Raw genomic sequence first — 14,365 nt, forward strand, 5'->3', positions numbered from 1 at the left:
TAGCTCACTGATGCCCTGATCCAGGTCTGGGAGGAGATCCCCCAGAACACCATCTGCTTACTCATCAGGAGCATGCCCAAATGTTGTTGGGAGTGCATACAGGCACGCGGGGGTCACACACACTACTGACTCATGTTACGGTGATAAAATTCACACAAGTTGGATCAGCTAGTGATTTCATTTTTTTACTTTGATTTTGTGATTTTTAATCCCTCAGTGGGTTGATGATTTTGGTTTCCATTGACCATTATTACGTCATATTGTTCTCAACAAATTATACAGTGTCTATCAGTAAAGATTTTTAACTTGAATTATTCGTTCATCGAGATCTGATGTGTGATTTAAGTGTTCCCTTAATTTTTTTTTTTTGAGCAGCGCAGTTCCAAGTTCATCATCGAGAGCAACTGCAATATTGCCTCTGGAAAGATGTGTTACTGTTACATTTTCTACATATTTTTCAATATTCTCAGCAGATACTTTTCTTAATCTGGACAAATAAAACAAACTGTCGGGGGCATTGGTGGCTTAGTGGACAGAGCAGGCACCCCATGTACAAGGCTGTTGCTGCAGCGGCCTGGGTTCGACACTAGCCTGTGACCCTTTGCTGCATGTCATCCTCTCTCTCTCTCTTTCTCCCCTTCTCACACTTGGCTGTCCTGTCCATTAGATGCAAAATGCCCCCAAAAATATCTTAAAAAAAAAAAAAAAACTGTCTACAAAGTTTAATACCATGAGAGGTACATGGAAAAATGTTCTGTATTTTGGGTAAACTATCTTTTAATATGACAGAGCGCCTATATTTTTAGAGGTATTCATCTCTGTTGAAATTCAAAAACAACAAAAACTGGAAACACAGGAACTTGTTGATACATTTATTTCCTCCATGTTAGCACATAGAATATATTTATATACATATTGCTAGCTAAAGCATCAAAAAAAAAAAAAAAAAGAAATGTCAGGAGCATAGAAAATGTTAAGCCACAATTAATAGTTTACATATGGACAGAACAGAAGATGACCTACAGGAGGTGAGGACAGGGTCAAATTTACACTGGTTTTATTCCAGTTAGAAGTACATAAATACTCTGTGAGTTAAGGCACAATGTCACCTAGTGCTCCCATAGTATTTGTACTGTAATACTGTGGAATAAGAACAGTGAAAAGTCTGGTTCAGGGCAACAATCTGATCGATTTACTCACTTTTTCAAGCTGAAAACGGCTTCAAAAGATTTTAGCTAGACTGAAGTTCCAGGAAACAAAAAAATCATTGTCATATTGCTTTACTCTGAGGGAGTGCAACTATGTCTTTTTTTAACGTGGAGAGAAAAAAGAAAAAAGGAGCTGGAGATAAACACACCGTTACACATGCACTTAAAAAAAAAACAGAGGTACAAACTGGAATGACATCAAAAAGTTTTCCAAAACTTTTCACACTCAATCCTTTTTTAAAAACGGCTGGATGGACGAATATAAAAAGTCACAAAAAAAAGAAAAGGTGTGTAACATAAAACATGTAACCTTCAACGAGTGATTGGTATGGGAGTTCTTTATAAAATTATTGGTTTGGTTTTCATCATGACAATACTTTAACCAAACCAGAAATGTGCTGAACAAACCCAGAGTGTGGTGGGAACAATGGAAGCTGATATGATTAACGGTTGTACATTGTACAAAACTAGAACTAACAGTCATCCAGATCACTGTGAACACAGAAAAAAATACAACAGAAATCTAATATTTGTGAATCCATTTACAATGTACATATAATATGATGGAGGAGAGATTTATTTACATGTAGTGCAATGATGATAGAAGAAAGGAAAAAAAAGCCTGCTGAGGAGAACTGTGATAAAACACAAGAGAACGTTAGAGAACTCTTCCAGAAATGCAAAGTAAATCACAAACTGCTGGATGAGAACAGAGAAGTCCAACTGTACAATAACATGTTACATCTTAAAGTGATACACTTAAATGAGTTTCCAAAAAAAGACTCAGAGACAAGTGAGAGAAAAGTTTTAAAGTCTTTAAAGTCTGGAACAACAGTTACCGTAAATTCTCTAATAGTGGGCCATTTTCAAACATGATTGTTTGTTCTTATTAAATAGTATTTTCCTCATCAAATCTAATTAAAATAACAAAAATGAGCCTCTACTAACATGTACTGTGTGTATATCAAATATTATATATCTTCTTCCTCTCTGTCATTGAGCTCCTTTGTCCTGGGTGTCATGTTCCTTCATCACCATGACCACATATCCTGTAATTTATTTTGACTCAATCCCACATAAACCGTCCTACGCCACAAATACTCTCTAATGCAGTGGTTCTCAAACTTTTTGTGTTAAGGATCTCTAAATTGATACATAATAGGTCATAGACCCCTACTTAATAAGATTTGGCATTGGGGACCCCCAGCTAAAACGATTTTGGTTGTTAGAAATGATTAAGACCAGAATTCTATGAAGAGATAACTGCAGAGGAAGTGAAACCTATGATCAGAATAGTTACTCTTATGGCTCCTGCTCACATCTGTCTCACTTCTGTAGTGAGTTGAATACTGTAAATAAACTATCCACCATTTTCAGGGGATACCATGGAACCCCCTTAAGGACCCCTGATTGAGAACATAGATAGCTACCATGACGTCACCCACTGGTTTGAGGACACCCATTTTGAAGCCTCAAGTTCTACATTTCAGCAGTCGCCATCTTGGTTTTCTAGAGCCAGAAGTGACCGCATTTGGGTGAGATGCTGGCACTGTGGAGGAGCGAGAGGTGGCTCTGACTGAGGGAGCCGAGAACACCATCAGCAGACAGCCTGTCACTCAAAGCAGCTATGCTCTTAAAGCCTTAATAAAATGTAAATGAGTGAGTTACCCAAAAAAAAAAAAAAAATAAAACGCCCTTGGTACAGTTGGGCATTTTAACAGGGATCTATGGGGATTACATGGCTTCTGGAACCAGCTTCAAGTAGCTGTTCAAAGAACCATGTTGGCTCCAACATGGAGCGGAGGTTGCCGCTTGATTGAGAACTACTGCACTAAAGCACCGAATGTGGATTAATTACAATTTTTTTCCCCTGTTTCTGGTCAAAAACTAAAGTGACCAGCTGTTTTAGGAAATTACTGAGCCTTTTTAAACAAATAAAACTAGATATTTGTGTTTCTAAAGTTTTATATCTTCAGTAGGACCCAATGGGCTCAGAGCTGAAAGCCACAAACAGGAAGTAAGACATTGCTGCAGACGAACTAATATGTGGTTAGTTTTGGTCATTTTTTATGGGATTCCTTTAACAATAATCAAAATATAAAACAACAACGGCCTTTTATGTAATGCAACACTTCCAGTACATGTTTAACAAAAAACAACTTCCACATGAAATACTTTACACTGATTCTAAGCAAGTTTTACGTCTGTTGCGACTTGACATTGAAAAAGAAAACCAAGTTTAAAAAAAATAATAATAATTTGCAAGGATTTATTGGTTCCATCTCCTTAAATGTGATTTTATATTAATGTAAATTATTTAGTTTCACTATTTTCTGGCATTTTATAGATTAAACACATAAACAATGGATAAATGAATCAATGAAATGAAAATAATCATTAGTTGCAGCCCTAACTAGACACAAATGAATTGGAGGAGCCACAACGGTGGTGCTCCTAGAAGAGGCAATTGATTCACATGTATTTCATGATTTCCTGATGGTATAAAACAGTGAAGTGCGTTGATTTCTTGTGCACTAACTGCAGTAACAGTATACCAATATTAGTCATAAGTACAAACTTGATTCTGTTAGAATGCAGCAGTGTGGAATTGGGACAAGCGTCACAAAGATATTAGAATAAAAAAATCTTTGAAAGACATTTTGTTTTGTCTGTTTGATGGAAGTCTGTTGGTTCACGTATTGCATTATTCCCCACTGAACAGAAGAGCAACTTGATTTCATGCATTCTGTCTGCAGCAAACTTTTAGCATGCTGTACGTACTGTATACAATTATTATGTAGCGTGGAATTTGAGTTTTCCTTTACATCAAAAAGAAGCAACAGGTGTTAGAAATGGGATAAAATAGGAGGAATTGGATATAAAAGTCTGGTTCTCTCTTTAGCTGAGATTATAAAAAAAGTTCCTGTCCACTATGTGAGAATTTACGGTATTTTATTCGTCATACGTTAACAGAAGCACAAACTGATTAACAGCAGTCTGTGTGTAAGAAAAAGCAATGCGTCGACAGAGTAACTGAATCATTTTCCTCCGTTCAGTCAATCTTCATAACTGAGGAAACAGTCATCAAACTTTAAAAGTGTCACACTTCTCAAAGAAAATCAAAAACTGGCAATTTTATTGCCCCTTTAAAAAAAGTTTCCAAGCACCATATTTATACACCATTGACACTTGACATCCAGCGCAGGGAGAACTATAGAAAAGATTCATTTGATCATTCACATTTGCATAAAGTTTTATATTGGTCCATCCGTCGTCACTGCTCATTAAACACCAGCAAGCTTCTGGTCTTTTTTTTTTTTTTTTCTTTTTTTAGCTTTACCGTAATGAATAAAAAAAGACAAACTATGTAACTATCAACATGCATGCCGCCTTACTGGGAGTAAGAGGATGAGAAAAGAAAAAGAGAAACAGGCACTGACCACCAACTACAGCATAAGCAGTGAAAGAGTCACTTCAGGTTAAGAAAAAGAAAAAAGAATGAACTTTTTGAATGTACATCACTATAAAAATGACACTGACGACGCTCGGAAAAATATACATATTATTTTAAGGTTTTAGGAGGACGCAGGAGGAGGGAGAACTCACCAGATCTTCTCAGGTAGGTTCAACAAAATGTTTGATTTTTTTTTTTTTTTTTTTTTTTGGCAATATTACAAGCATTTGGGTTGTTAAGAAAACGAAGTGTGCAAAAAAGTCGAAAAACTGTCAAATCATGGAACCTCTCTAAGATCCAGCTCAGGAAAGATTGCTTTACATTTCCCCAATTTAGAACTAATTAAAATCTTTCATTTTTTAATATGTGACTCATAAAAACTAGTCTATTTGAAAAAAAGAGCCTCAAAATGTGCATAATAATATTAATTATAATAATAATACATGGAAGATTTATTTTGCCGGCGTCTTTTAAGGCCGACCTTGTGACCCTGTTCCCAATAAGTGACTTGAGGACAATAAGATTTTAGGTAGAAATGATAAAAAGGTGCCATCCACCGCAATAGTTTCATGAAAAACAAAAAATATATTACGTCGGTGAGCCATGATGTCCACAAATCCATATCTTACGTAGTTTTTTATCATTTTTTAAATAGGTTTTCTCTATGAAAGCGGCGCTAGTTTGGTGCTGCGATAGTACTTACGGTATGTTTTAATTTTTCTTGTAAGATCGACGGTGTGTATTTGTTGCATTTACAGTAAGAAAAGTGATTTTTTTAAAAATTCAGGTAATAAAATGTATTCAATTAACGCTCATCTGTTACTACACACTTAAATAACACATTCTCTGACACAAGCTCAAAATTAGCACTTCAGTAAAGACAAAAAAACAAAACAAAAAAAAATCAGAGGAAAAAAAGAACACAAAAATCATACCATAACTCTGCATTCGAGCCATGCTCTCGAGCAATCTGTTCACGATTTAGAGGAAAAAACATAAAATATAGAAAGAAAAATCAATACAATGGGTACATTAAATAATAGAAACAAAATGAAAACAAAAAAGGGAACAAATTGCTCTTTTCACACAGAAAACATCGGGTCCACAAAGTTTTCAGGAAGGCAAGTAGAGAAGCAGGAAGTGTGTTTGTATGTGTGTGTGTGTTTGTGTCTATTAGGTGTGTGTGTTGTAGACACTGACTGACAAGAGGAGAGGGCAAGAGCCAATGGCGTGCTGTGTAAGGTCAGAAGGGGGCGGTCTTGTTCATCTCTTCCTGCGGCAGGTGCGTTTGTGGTCGGCGTGCCAGTGCTCCTGCTGACACTTGATGGAGCAGTATGAGGTGTTCCAGCAGCAGTGATACATGGCCTCCTCCTCACAGTTATAACACTGAAAACAACAACCAGCAAGTGGTTACAGGTTGAGGTGAAAGGCAAATTCATTTATAGCACTAAAGCAAGATGGACAAACTGAGACTAGAGCATGAAAATGAAAATGAAACAGGAAAAAAGTTACTTTTTACTTTAATTTTAGGCAGAAAAACACACACTGAGACTACATCAGTACAGGAAGAGTGAATAAAGTGAAGATGAACTCTGATGCAACACTAATAATATGCATAAATTCAAATTAAATCATTAAAAGGGTCGAGAGGAAATCCTTGTTATAACACTTTAAATTGTAGCTAAATATTAAAAACAATATAATTATTTAAATTATTGTAAAAAAGTATGTACAACACAGAAAAGCTGTGCAAACTACTTTTTTTTTGATAATTATTATTTTTTTTTTTTTTAGGACTTAAATTAAACCTACAAAATACTGCATATCTAAACAAACACCACATTAAGCTTTCAAGAGGCTGTACTGAGGATGTTTTGCATGTAGTGCACTTCACATGCCTCTAGAGGTCAGCGTGGTGCAAGAGGCAGCTGAGCTGACCAGTTGTGGAGGTAAACACAACAGGACTGACTATAAACAGCCGGCCCATGTCATGCTTGTGACAGCAGAGACACCACAGGGAAAACTGGTTATTTTCACATCTAACCCTGTAAATTAAGGGTTTATTTTGACCAAACCAGAGGTGGTGACTTAAGAACTATCAAGACTAACCATGACAGTTTTGGTGAGTTTTCTTGTGTTTCTGAAAAAGAGAGAATCCATAAAGTGTAGTAATGTAGCAAACTTGCCGGTCGCAAAACTCATCTGAAAACCATGACACCAACATTACTGTCTGTATATAAATAAACAGCAGTGCTGTGTAAAACCATATTCATTTTAAGGCGTTAATTTGTTGTAATTATTGTATACCAGCAGGCCAAATCAAACTGTTGAACTTGACGGCAAGTTGAAAACCGAATTGGAATTTAAGGGATTTATAGTGTTTGTTAGAAATGTAAGACATACCATGGGAAACTTTTAAAGCTGCAATCTAGAATAAATTTTATTATTGGAGGACTGCAAATTTTTATCTGTAGTTAGAGGTGCATGTGCAATTAACGGCTCTATTGTGTAAGAAAATATAAAAACTGAGCCGTGTTATTGGCAGATGACAGAACAGTCAGGTAACTTTAGGTATGTATATATTTTTGGCTACTTGAGCGTAGAGGAGAAGCAGATGAACATGTATAAATGTTAATCCAAGGCAACTCTTCTCTGGTGTAAAAGTTAAAAGGCCTTTATTAAATGGCTAGTTCATGATGACCATTAAACTCACCAGCCAATGGTGATTTTAATAAACTTTTAAATAAACTTTTATCATAAAATGAGCATTCAACCTTATAATTATTGAAGTGAACACACGAGTATGAGTCAGCTAATTTATCCATAACTCACCCACTGCTTCTTCTTGGTCTGGGAGATGAGCTGTTTGTGTTGGGCCACTACCTTCTTCACCTCCTCCACCAACTCCTCTTTACACTTCTCCTTCACTTGCTTACACTTCCTCTCCATCTCCGCCTGAGCTCCTGCCACCGCCTTACTCACTGCCTGACGCTTCTCCTCCTCCATCTCTGCACGGAGCTGAGGGGACAGAGACAGACTCGGTATTTAAACTGAGACACTCTCTCACAGATGCAGACCTTTCCTGATCATCAAGCACAAACGCACCTTCTCCAGAGCCTCTCTGACGACCCTCTCTGTCTCCCTCTTGTTGTCAGCCTTCATCATCTCCTTGACGTCGTTGAAGACCTTGGTGTACTTCTCGTGGCACATGTTCTGGCAGGCGCCGTCGCTGTTGGTCTGAGTGCCGCGGTGCAGCGTGCGCGGTGACCCTCCGCTGGCCTTCTTAGTTTGCGTGGACACCGATAGTTTCTCGGGCTGCTGGGGCGCCGAGGACACCGGGATCTCCTGACTGGAGCTGACTGCCTCCATCTCTGGCTCTGGGTCCTGATGGAGAGACGAGCATGGAGTCACAGACTGAAAGTCAGATAAAACAAAACAAACAAAATGACACATTTTTATGTATTAACTGATGAAAAATTATTAACTAAACTAAGTTTTATATTGACACGTGCCCATTGTGAGTTGATGATGTTGTGATGGCAGCAACAATACTTATCCTAGTTTATAGATGTATAATGTCTCCCTGCAGCTTGCAATCAGATACAAAAACATTTTCTTAAATAATATTACTGCCTACAGCACGCAAGAGATAATATTTCTGAATTAAATTCAAGAGTTTCTAATACATCCTCTTTTTTTTTTTTTTTTTTGGGAGGAAATTCAAATTCAGTGCTTCTGAAAACCTTTTAATGCCTTTAAAATTACTTTTTGGGATATATTATTCATCTCAGCATTTTCCTGACAATTCACTTCCTTCTGTTGCAAAGACAATAAAGCTGGTCTGGTAAATATTAAATAGAAATCAGTCAGCTGTTTGAGTGCAAAGTCTGGTTTTTAATCTTCTTTTTTTTCCAGTTCATTAGCAATATATTTTAAGAGTTAAAGAAAAATCTTCAGACTGCATTCAGTTTTTATATGAACAAACAAAGACAGACAATTTTGATAAGGACAAAGATTTACCTACAAACCCAAAACATATTTGTAATATCTGTCCAATCTTGCAATCTAGCTTCGCAATAAGCTCATAGATAAGACACATTCTAACCTAAACAGACAGCAAATGTGTCAAACTACTAACAGTTATTAGATTATCGTGTGTGTGATGACGTGAGTCTAACTTACACTGGCTTCTTCTTTGGGCTCGACCATTTGAGATCGACGGCTTTTCTTGGCCTTGGGTTCGAGGCTGCCTTTGAGCTGGAAAAAGGAAATAAAAGAACAGAATATTACAAAAATTAACATTTTGTAAAATGTAAGGAGTATCTAAAGGGCGTTCCTTTCTTGTTCCAATAAAGACTGACAAAACAATGTGGGGTATTAATTTAAAGCATTTTACTTGGTAATTATGAGGGAAACTGGAAGCTAAAATTTTAAAACCAATATTTACAAATGCTTTTATTAATCTACATATTTGAAAAAAGTGGCAAAGTGACAAATGGCTTAGATGCCTTAGGAAAATGCTGTTTAAAATCTGAAATCTACATTAAAAAGCGAAATTTAAAATAAGACTGTACAGAAAATCATAAAGGACATTAAAAAACTTTATTGAGCCAAATGCTGTCATTCCCCTGAATGTGAGAATTTATCACAGAACTTTAAAAATATATATATACTGCCAACTATGTAAGAGACTAAGATGCAACTTTACAAATAAATACTTTAAATTACATCTATCTTTGTATGCCTTTTTACAAAGGCAAGAGGTAGTTTATAATAATTCATTTAAGAATACCACTACTGCCCAGCTAAACTGTGGCGCGTACCTTCATTTTCTGCTATCATTTTATTTCTACTTTATCATCATTCATTGTTGTACAGTTCAGCCACCAGGTGGCACTATTTGCTGTGTTTATCTCTACAGTATTCCACTGTCATTTTAATGTATTTCACCTGACAGTTTACCTCATGACTTTGCTGTCTCATCTTTGTTTCTTTCATCCATTTTCTCTAAATCACTGTATAACTTTGGTTTAAATATGTTTCACACCAAACTACATGTTGGTTTGGTGTTTCTGTTTTGGTTTTTATGTCTGCAGCAGATCCATGTTTATATTGACAGACCTGACAGAAAGGTACAAGAGAAGTGAAAACCCCCGGAGGAAGTTGAGGTAAAAAGGCATTAATGATTTATGAGTTGTGACAGTCGTGTCAGAAGCTGTTTGACTGGTCTGTGAAACTTCAAGATCACAGAAAGGCCCACATTAACTTGAAGAAACACTTAGTCTTGTAATTTTTTCTATTAACTTTAATTTTCTGTGAAAACTATTTCAAAATATTTTTCATAGAAAATTTTATTTACATATACACAGTTACAATTACATTAAAAACATGATGAACTACAATAAAACAGCCTGCTTGTGAGCAAAAAGAAGAGTACGCTATTTATTTAATAATGTGTTTTCCCATGTTTTTGTGTCTAAGTGACTCCTGAATCATTCCACTTACATGTCGGACCTGCTCGTTGCTGGTGGAGGAGATGCTGGACTCTGCTTCGTCCGTCCGCTCCAGCCTGTCCGTCCTCCCACTGCCCTCCTGCTGCTGCTGCTGCTGCTGCTGCTGCCGCTGGCTCTGGGTCTGGGTCTGGGTCTGGCTCTGGCTCTGGCTCTGGCTCTGGCTCTGCTGCATATGCTGGTGTGACGGCATGTTGCCCTCCTCCAGCTTTGTTTTCCAGTAACGGCCCTCCCTCAGGAAGCGCTGGTAGACCTCCAGCTCCTCACAGGCCTTCTTCCAGCCATTGCTGCGCTTCACTTGCAGCTGCTGGACACTCACTTTGATGTCTTGTATGTTGTCTGAGGGGATCCACGCTCTGGGAAGGGCAAGGGAAAACATTGCTCGTAATTTACCAAACAGCACTGCACCTTTTAAATTTATCACAGTCTAATTGTGTTTTCGTTTGTTTTGGTTGAAGTTTGGTTAAGAAGCTGGATTTCCTCTTTCACTACAATAGCTTCAAAGCTGAGAAGTTCTTAAACTAGTTTCAGCAGCATAAAGTTGCTTTCTAAATGGTGTGTACACCTGTGAGAAGAGGAGGAACACTCTTTCTTTGAGTGTTTTCTGAAGAGTTATAAAAATGAAGGTGCCCTGTAGTAATAGGGACACAAGCAATCTCAACCTGCTGATATTCTGCCAAGACTAATCGTAGAGAAATGTGATGCAGTGTATTGTTGTTGATGTCTGCCAGCTGTGCTGACCTCTGGTGCTGGTGGCCAAAGAAGCGTACGTCCACCTGGTTTTCCTCCCTCTGAAGGACTTTGGCCGGCCAGTAGCCAAATCCTTTCATCTTGGCCCACACTAAGTCATGGCTGGGGCTCTGCCAAGGTAACACACACACACAAAGAGACCTAATAGACCAACGATACAACCCAGCAGTGTCTATCTAACAAGCAAAACTCAGATTACATTTAAAGCCTAGTTCATCTGATGCTCGTTTTGTTTGTTTTTCACCATTTCATCACAAATGCAACTGTAGCCAGTATCTCACTGTCACTATCCTCATTCATATTTTAGGAAGCTACAAATCATATTCAGTCACAAAATAAGCCTGAAAAGCTGCACACAAAGTGGAGGTTGCATAAAGATGATACACCATCTCATTTAGTTGCATTGGTGTGAACCGGCACAATTTTAGAACGTTGCAGAACAGCGCATTGCAAGGAGTTGCATGGGGGGCTTGGTGTTGCGGTCACAAAATGAAGAAATAGACATGTATGTGTTGCAAAGGAACGTGTTTATTATCAAAACGAACAAAAAAATTATAGCTTTAGTAGTTACTTTTCAGATTAAACTTTTATAGCATAATGAATTTATAAATACAGACTAAACTTTCAGTGGTTACCAGACTTTTTGACTTATAGCTCCTACATCTCTTTTTTGCCCTGGTGCTATTTATTTTTAGAAGCTAAATCATTTAGGCTGTTTGCAAAATTGTATCACGCTTGATGTGAATTAAACAGGCAGTTACGTCGAAATTTCGCCTCTGGCCAAGCATGTCACCAGTGAAATGGATCATATAATGTTGTGGTGGTGACTTTAAAACTTCAGCATAGAGGATTTTTATTGCAGCTTTTGTTTCTGTCTGGTTTCTGTTACCGTTACCTTCAAAATTACCGCTGGCTTACCGGAGCCTCTCCCTCTCTGTCCGAGCTCTGTCTCTCAATGTGACATGATGTGCAAGCCTGCACAGGCGTCAGTGTTGATTGGCTATCACTTGTGCCGTGTAACCAATCAGAGGGGGCTGTAGGCAGGACATTGTTAGAAAGCCCAGTGCAGTGGGGACTGCAGGCAGGTAGGGAGAGGCTGTATCAGAGCCAAAAGAGCAAGTTTTAAAATACATTTATTTGATTGGTTACTGATGAATAAACGTCTGATGCCGATTACGGTAAAAAGTAGGTTGTGTTTACTCGCACACTGTGCGCCTAAATCATTTTTCCAGTTCACACATGTATGTATATTTTTAGGGGCAAATGCAAGTGAAATGCTCGCACTGCAGAGCACTTCTGCGCATGCCGGACAGAAACTTCGCCACGCCGGAAATCCGGCACTGTACCGGAGAACTTCAACCCCTCTGTATAAACATAGGGTCTAATAAAATAAAACTGTGCATCTGTCACTAAAGAGCAGTTCTGTCCCATTAAGCTGACGAAAGCATGTTTGATTGTACTCACACAGGGATAACAAAACCAGTTGTCTGGCCGGGCATTCGACAGGTAGAAGCAGTTCTTGCACAACAACAACTCATTCAACTGGAAGAGAAGAGATAGGGAGAGATAGAGAAGAGAGAGAAAGAATGAGGGGGAAAAGATCAAGGAGGGAAAGAAAAACAAAGAAAAGTTTAATGTACAAGAACTTTTACAACTTCTTGAACAGATCTGGACTCAACACGTTTAAGATATGTACACTAAAAAGCTCTAAACTTAGGAACAAAACTGGATCTCACTGCTGTGACTTGTGTGAGAGAGAAAAGTAAAACAATGTTACCTCGTGGCATGTGTCGCTGAAGAGCAGCCGTGCGATCTCCGCCTGGTCGCTGTTAACTGAAACAAAAACAGGCAATGCTCATTGAGAAAGTCAGCAAGAAAGAAAAGGTCAAGTTAAATCAAGAGTTAAGTGAAATATGTTTAAACCAAAAGACATCCATTAGGACTAATAACACAAGTGATATTTGAATTAATGAGAGCCAGAGAACAAAAAGAATTGAATAAATTCCTCTATTATATGTATTTTTGGACAGCGATTGTTGATAGCCACTTTTGCTTCTGTCCATATTCCATCAAGAAACATATATGTAACTCTCAAGTAACTGCTATGTTTTTGGACCATTATTTCTTTGTGATTCATGTTCATCTTGTTTTCCCAAATGCTGGGCCATATTTCCAGTTGTGGATAAGGCCAAAGGCTACAGAAAATGATGGATACATACAGTACATCCTATGAACTATGTCTTTCTGACTTATTATAATTCAATTTTTTAAAAAAGGGATTAAAAGTCACCAGTGGGCTGAAAACAAAAAACTAAAGTCTGCTGTGATCTCGGGCCTGGGATTTCATCATTTTAGGGGCAAGACCATTTGGCCTTTCACGTTGTCAATTTTTTAAGGGCACAAAGGCCAAAAGCCAGGGCAGCGAGCCCATACAGTAAAACAATGATTTTAAGTCCACGTCCATAATGAATTTAATTTAAGAACTAAGGATGTATAACTATGTGTGAAATGAATAAATAAAACAACCTCAAGCAATAATAATGAGTATAATAAGTAATAATGTGATTTATTTAATAGCACTAATAAACCCAATGTGTTTTAAATATAGAACAACCAGGTTTATGTATTTATAAGCAACAATCTTAAATAGGCCTAAATATTTTTTGAGTGTACATGATAAACTGATTCACTGAACAAGACCGGCTTATAATTATTTCTGATGTGTTGTTAGATAGCTAACAAACAAACAAACTACAGCAGGGCTATTCAATTACTATTTCAACTGGGCCGCATTTCAAAATCAGATCATGTCGATGGGCCACATTTTTAGCAGCGAGCAACCGATCCACTTTTTTTTTGCATACATATATATTTATATACATAGGCATGGCCCTCCTCAACATGATGCAGAAACAGACTAAAAAGAGCTATCAATGCACAGAAGCAAAATAAGTGACATTAACAGTATCTAACAACACAGACTATCTCTCTACCAGCATCTCCCTCTCCCCTCTCCTCCACACACACACATACACACACCTCACCTCCTGATGTTTTCCTTAAAGGTCAGTTACACAGGATATAGTTTTATACAGTCCATGGCAGCAACAGTCATGTTTACAACAACAAAGTCACTATTTAAAACCCAATAATATCTGACTGGAATATAAATATTCCTCCTGACATCACAATACTGAGTGAAGAAAGTCACGTTATCTCAGCATGAGGACAAACATCAGTATCAGTCATTCATCCTGCTCTCTGTCCCTCCTCTACTGAGGACACTCACTGTCTGCTAAGGATGGGCAGCACAAGCAAAAACACTATTCGAAAATCATGGCAACTATTCGCTGTAATTGATTAACAGGGGGGCGAGCTGCTACGGGACTCGCGCTGCAGACGTGTCGCGCCACTGAACCCGGCCGTACAGTCCCTCGCCGCCT

General features: G+C 37.9%; 1 protein-coding gene across 4 annotated transcripts in view; it reads right to left on the bottom strand.

The window, feature by feature from the left end:
• Positions 1-1,373: 1,373 nt before the first annotated feature.
• The window catches only part of zmynd11 (zinc finger, MYND-type containing 11), a 40,832-nt gene continuing 27,840 nt past the window's right edge, over positions 1,374-14,365 (bottom strand). For 3 of the 4 annotated variants that reach the window (XM_049598240.1, XM_049598238.1, XM_049598242.1), the window contains 8 exons: positions 12,700-12,755; positions 12,387-12,464; positions 10,914-11,032; positions 10,168-10,528; positions 8,845-8,919; positions 7,768-8,076; positions 7,495-7,680; positions 1,374-6,048 (listed from right to left, as the gene is read on the bottom strand). In XM_049598240.1, coding sequence (XP_049454197.1) covers positions 5,926-6,048; positions 7,495-7,680; positions 7,768-8,076; positions 8,845-8,919; positions 10,168-10,528; positions 10,914-11,032; positions 12,387-12,464; positions 12,700-12,755 — 1,307 coding nt within the window. In that variant the 3' untranslated portion in view covers positions 1,374-5,925. The remainder of the gene's footprint in view (positions 6,049-7,494; positions 7,681-7,767; positions 8,077-8,844; positions 8,920-10,167; positions 10,529-10,913; positions 11,033-12,386; positions 12,465-12,699; positions 12,756-14,365) is intronic. The other variant, XM_049598241.1, reaches the window with a different exon arrangement.

This window comes from Epinephelus fuscoguttatus, linkage group LG15 (genome assembly GCF_011397635.1).
Source record: "Epinephelus fuscoguttatus linkage group LG15, E.fuscoguttatus.final_Chr_v1".
In the NCBI taxonomy this organism is placed as follows: domain Eukaryota; kingdom Metazoa; phylum Chordata; class Actinopteri; order Perciformes; family Serranidae; genus Epinephelus; species Epinephelus fuscoguttatus.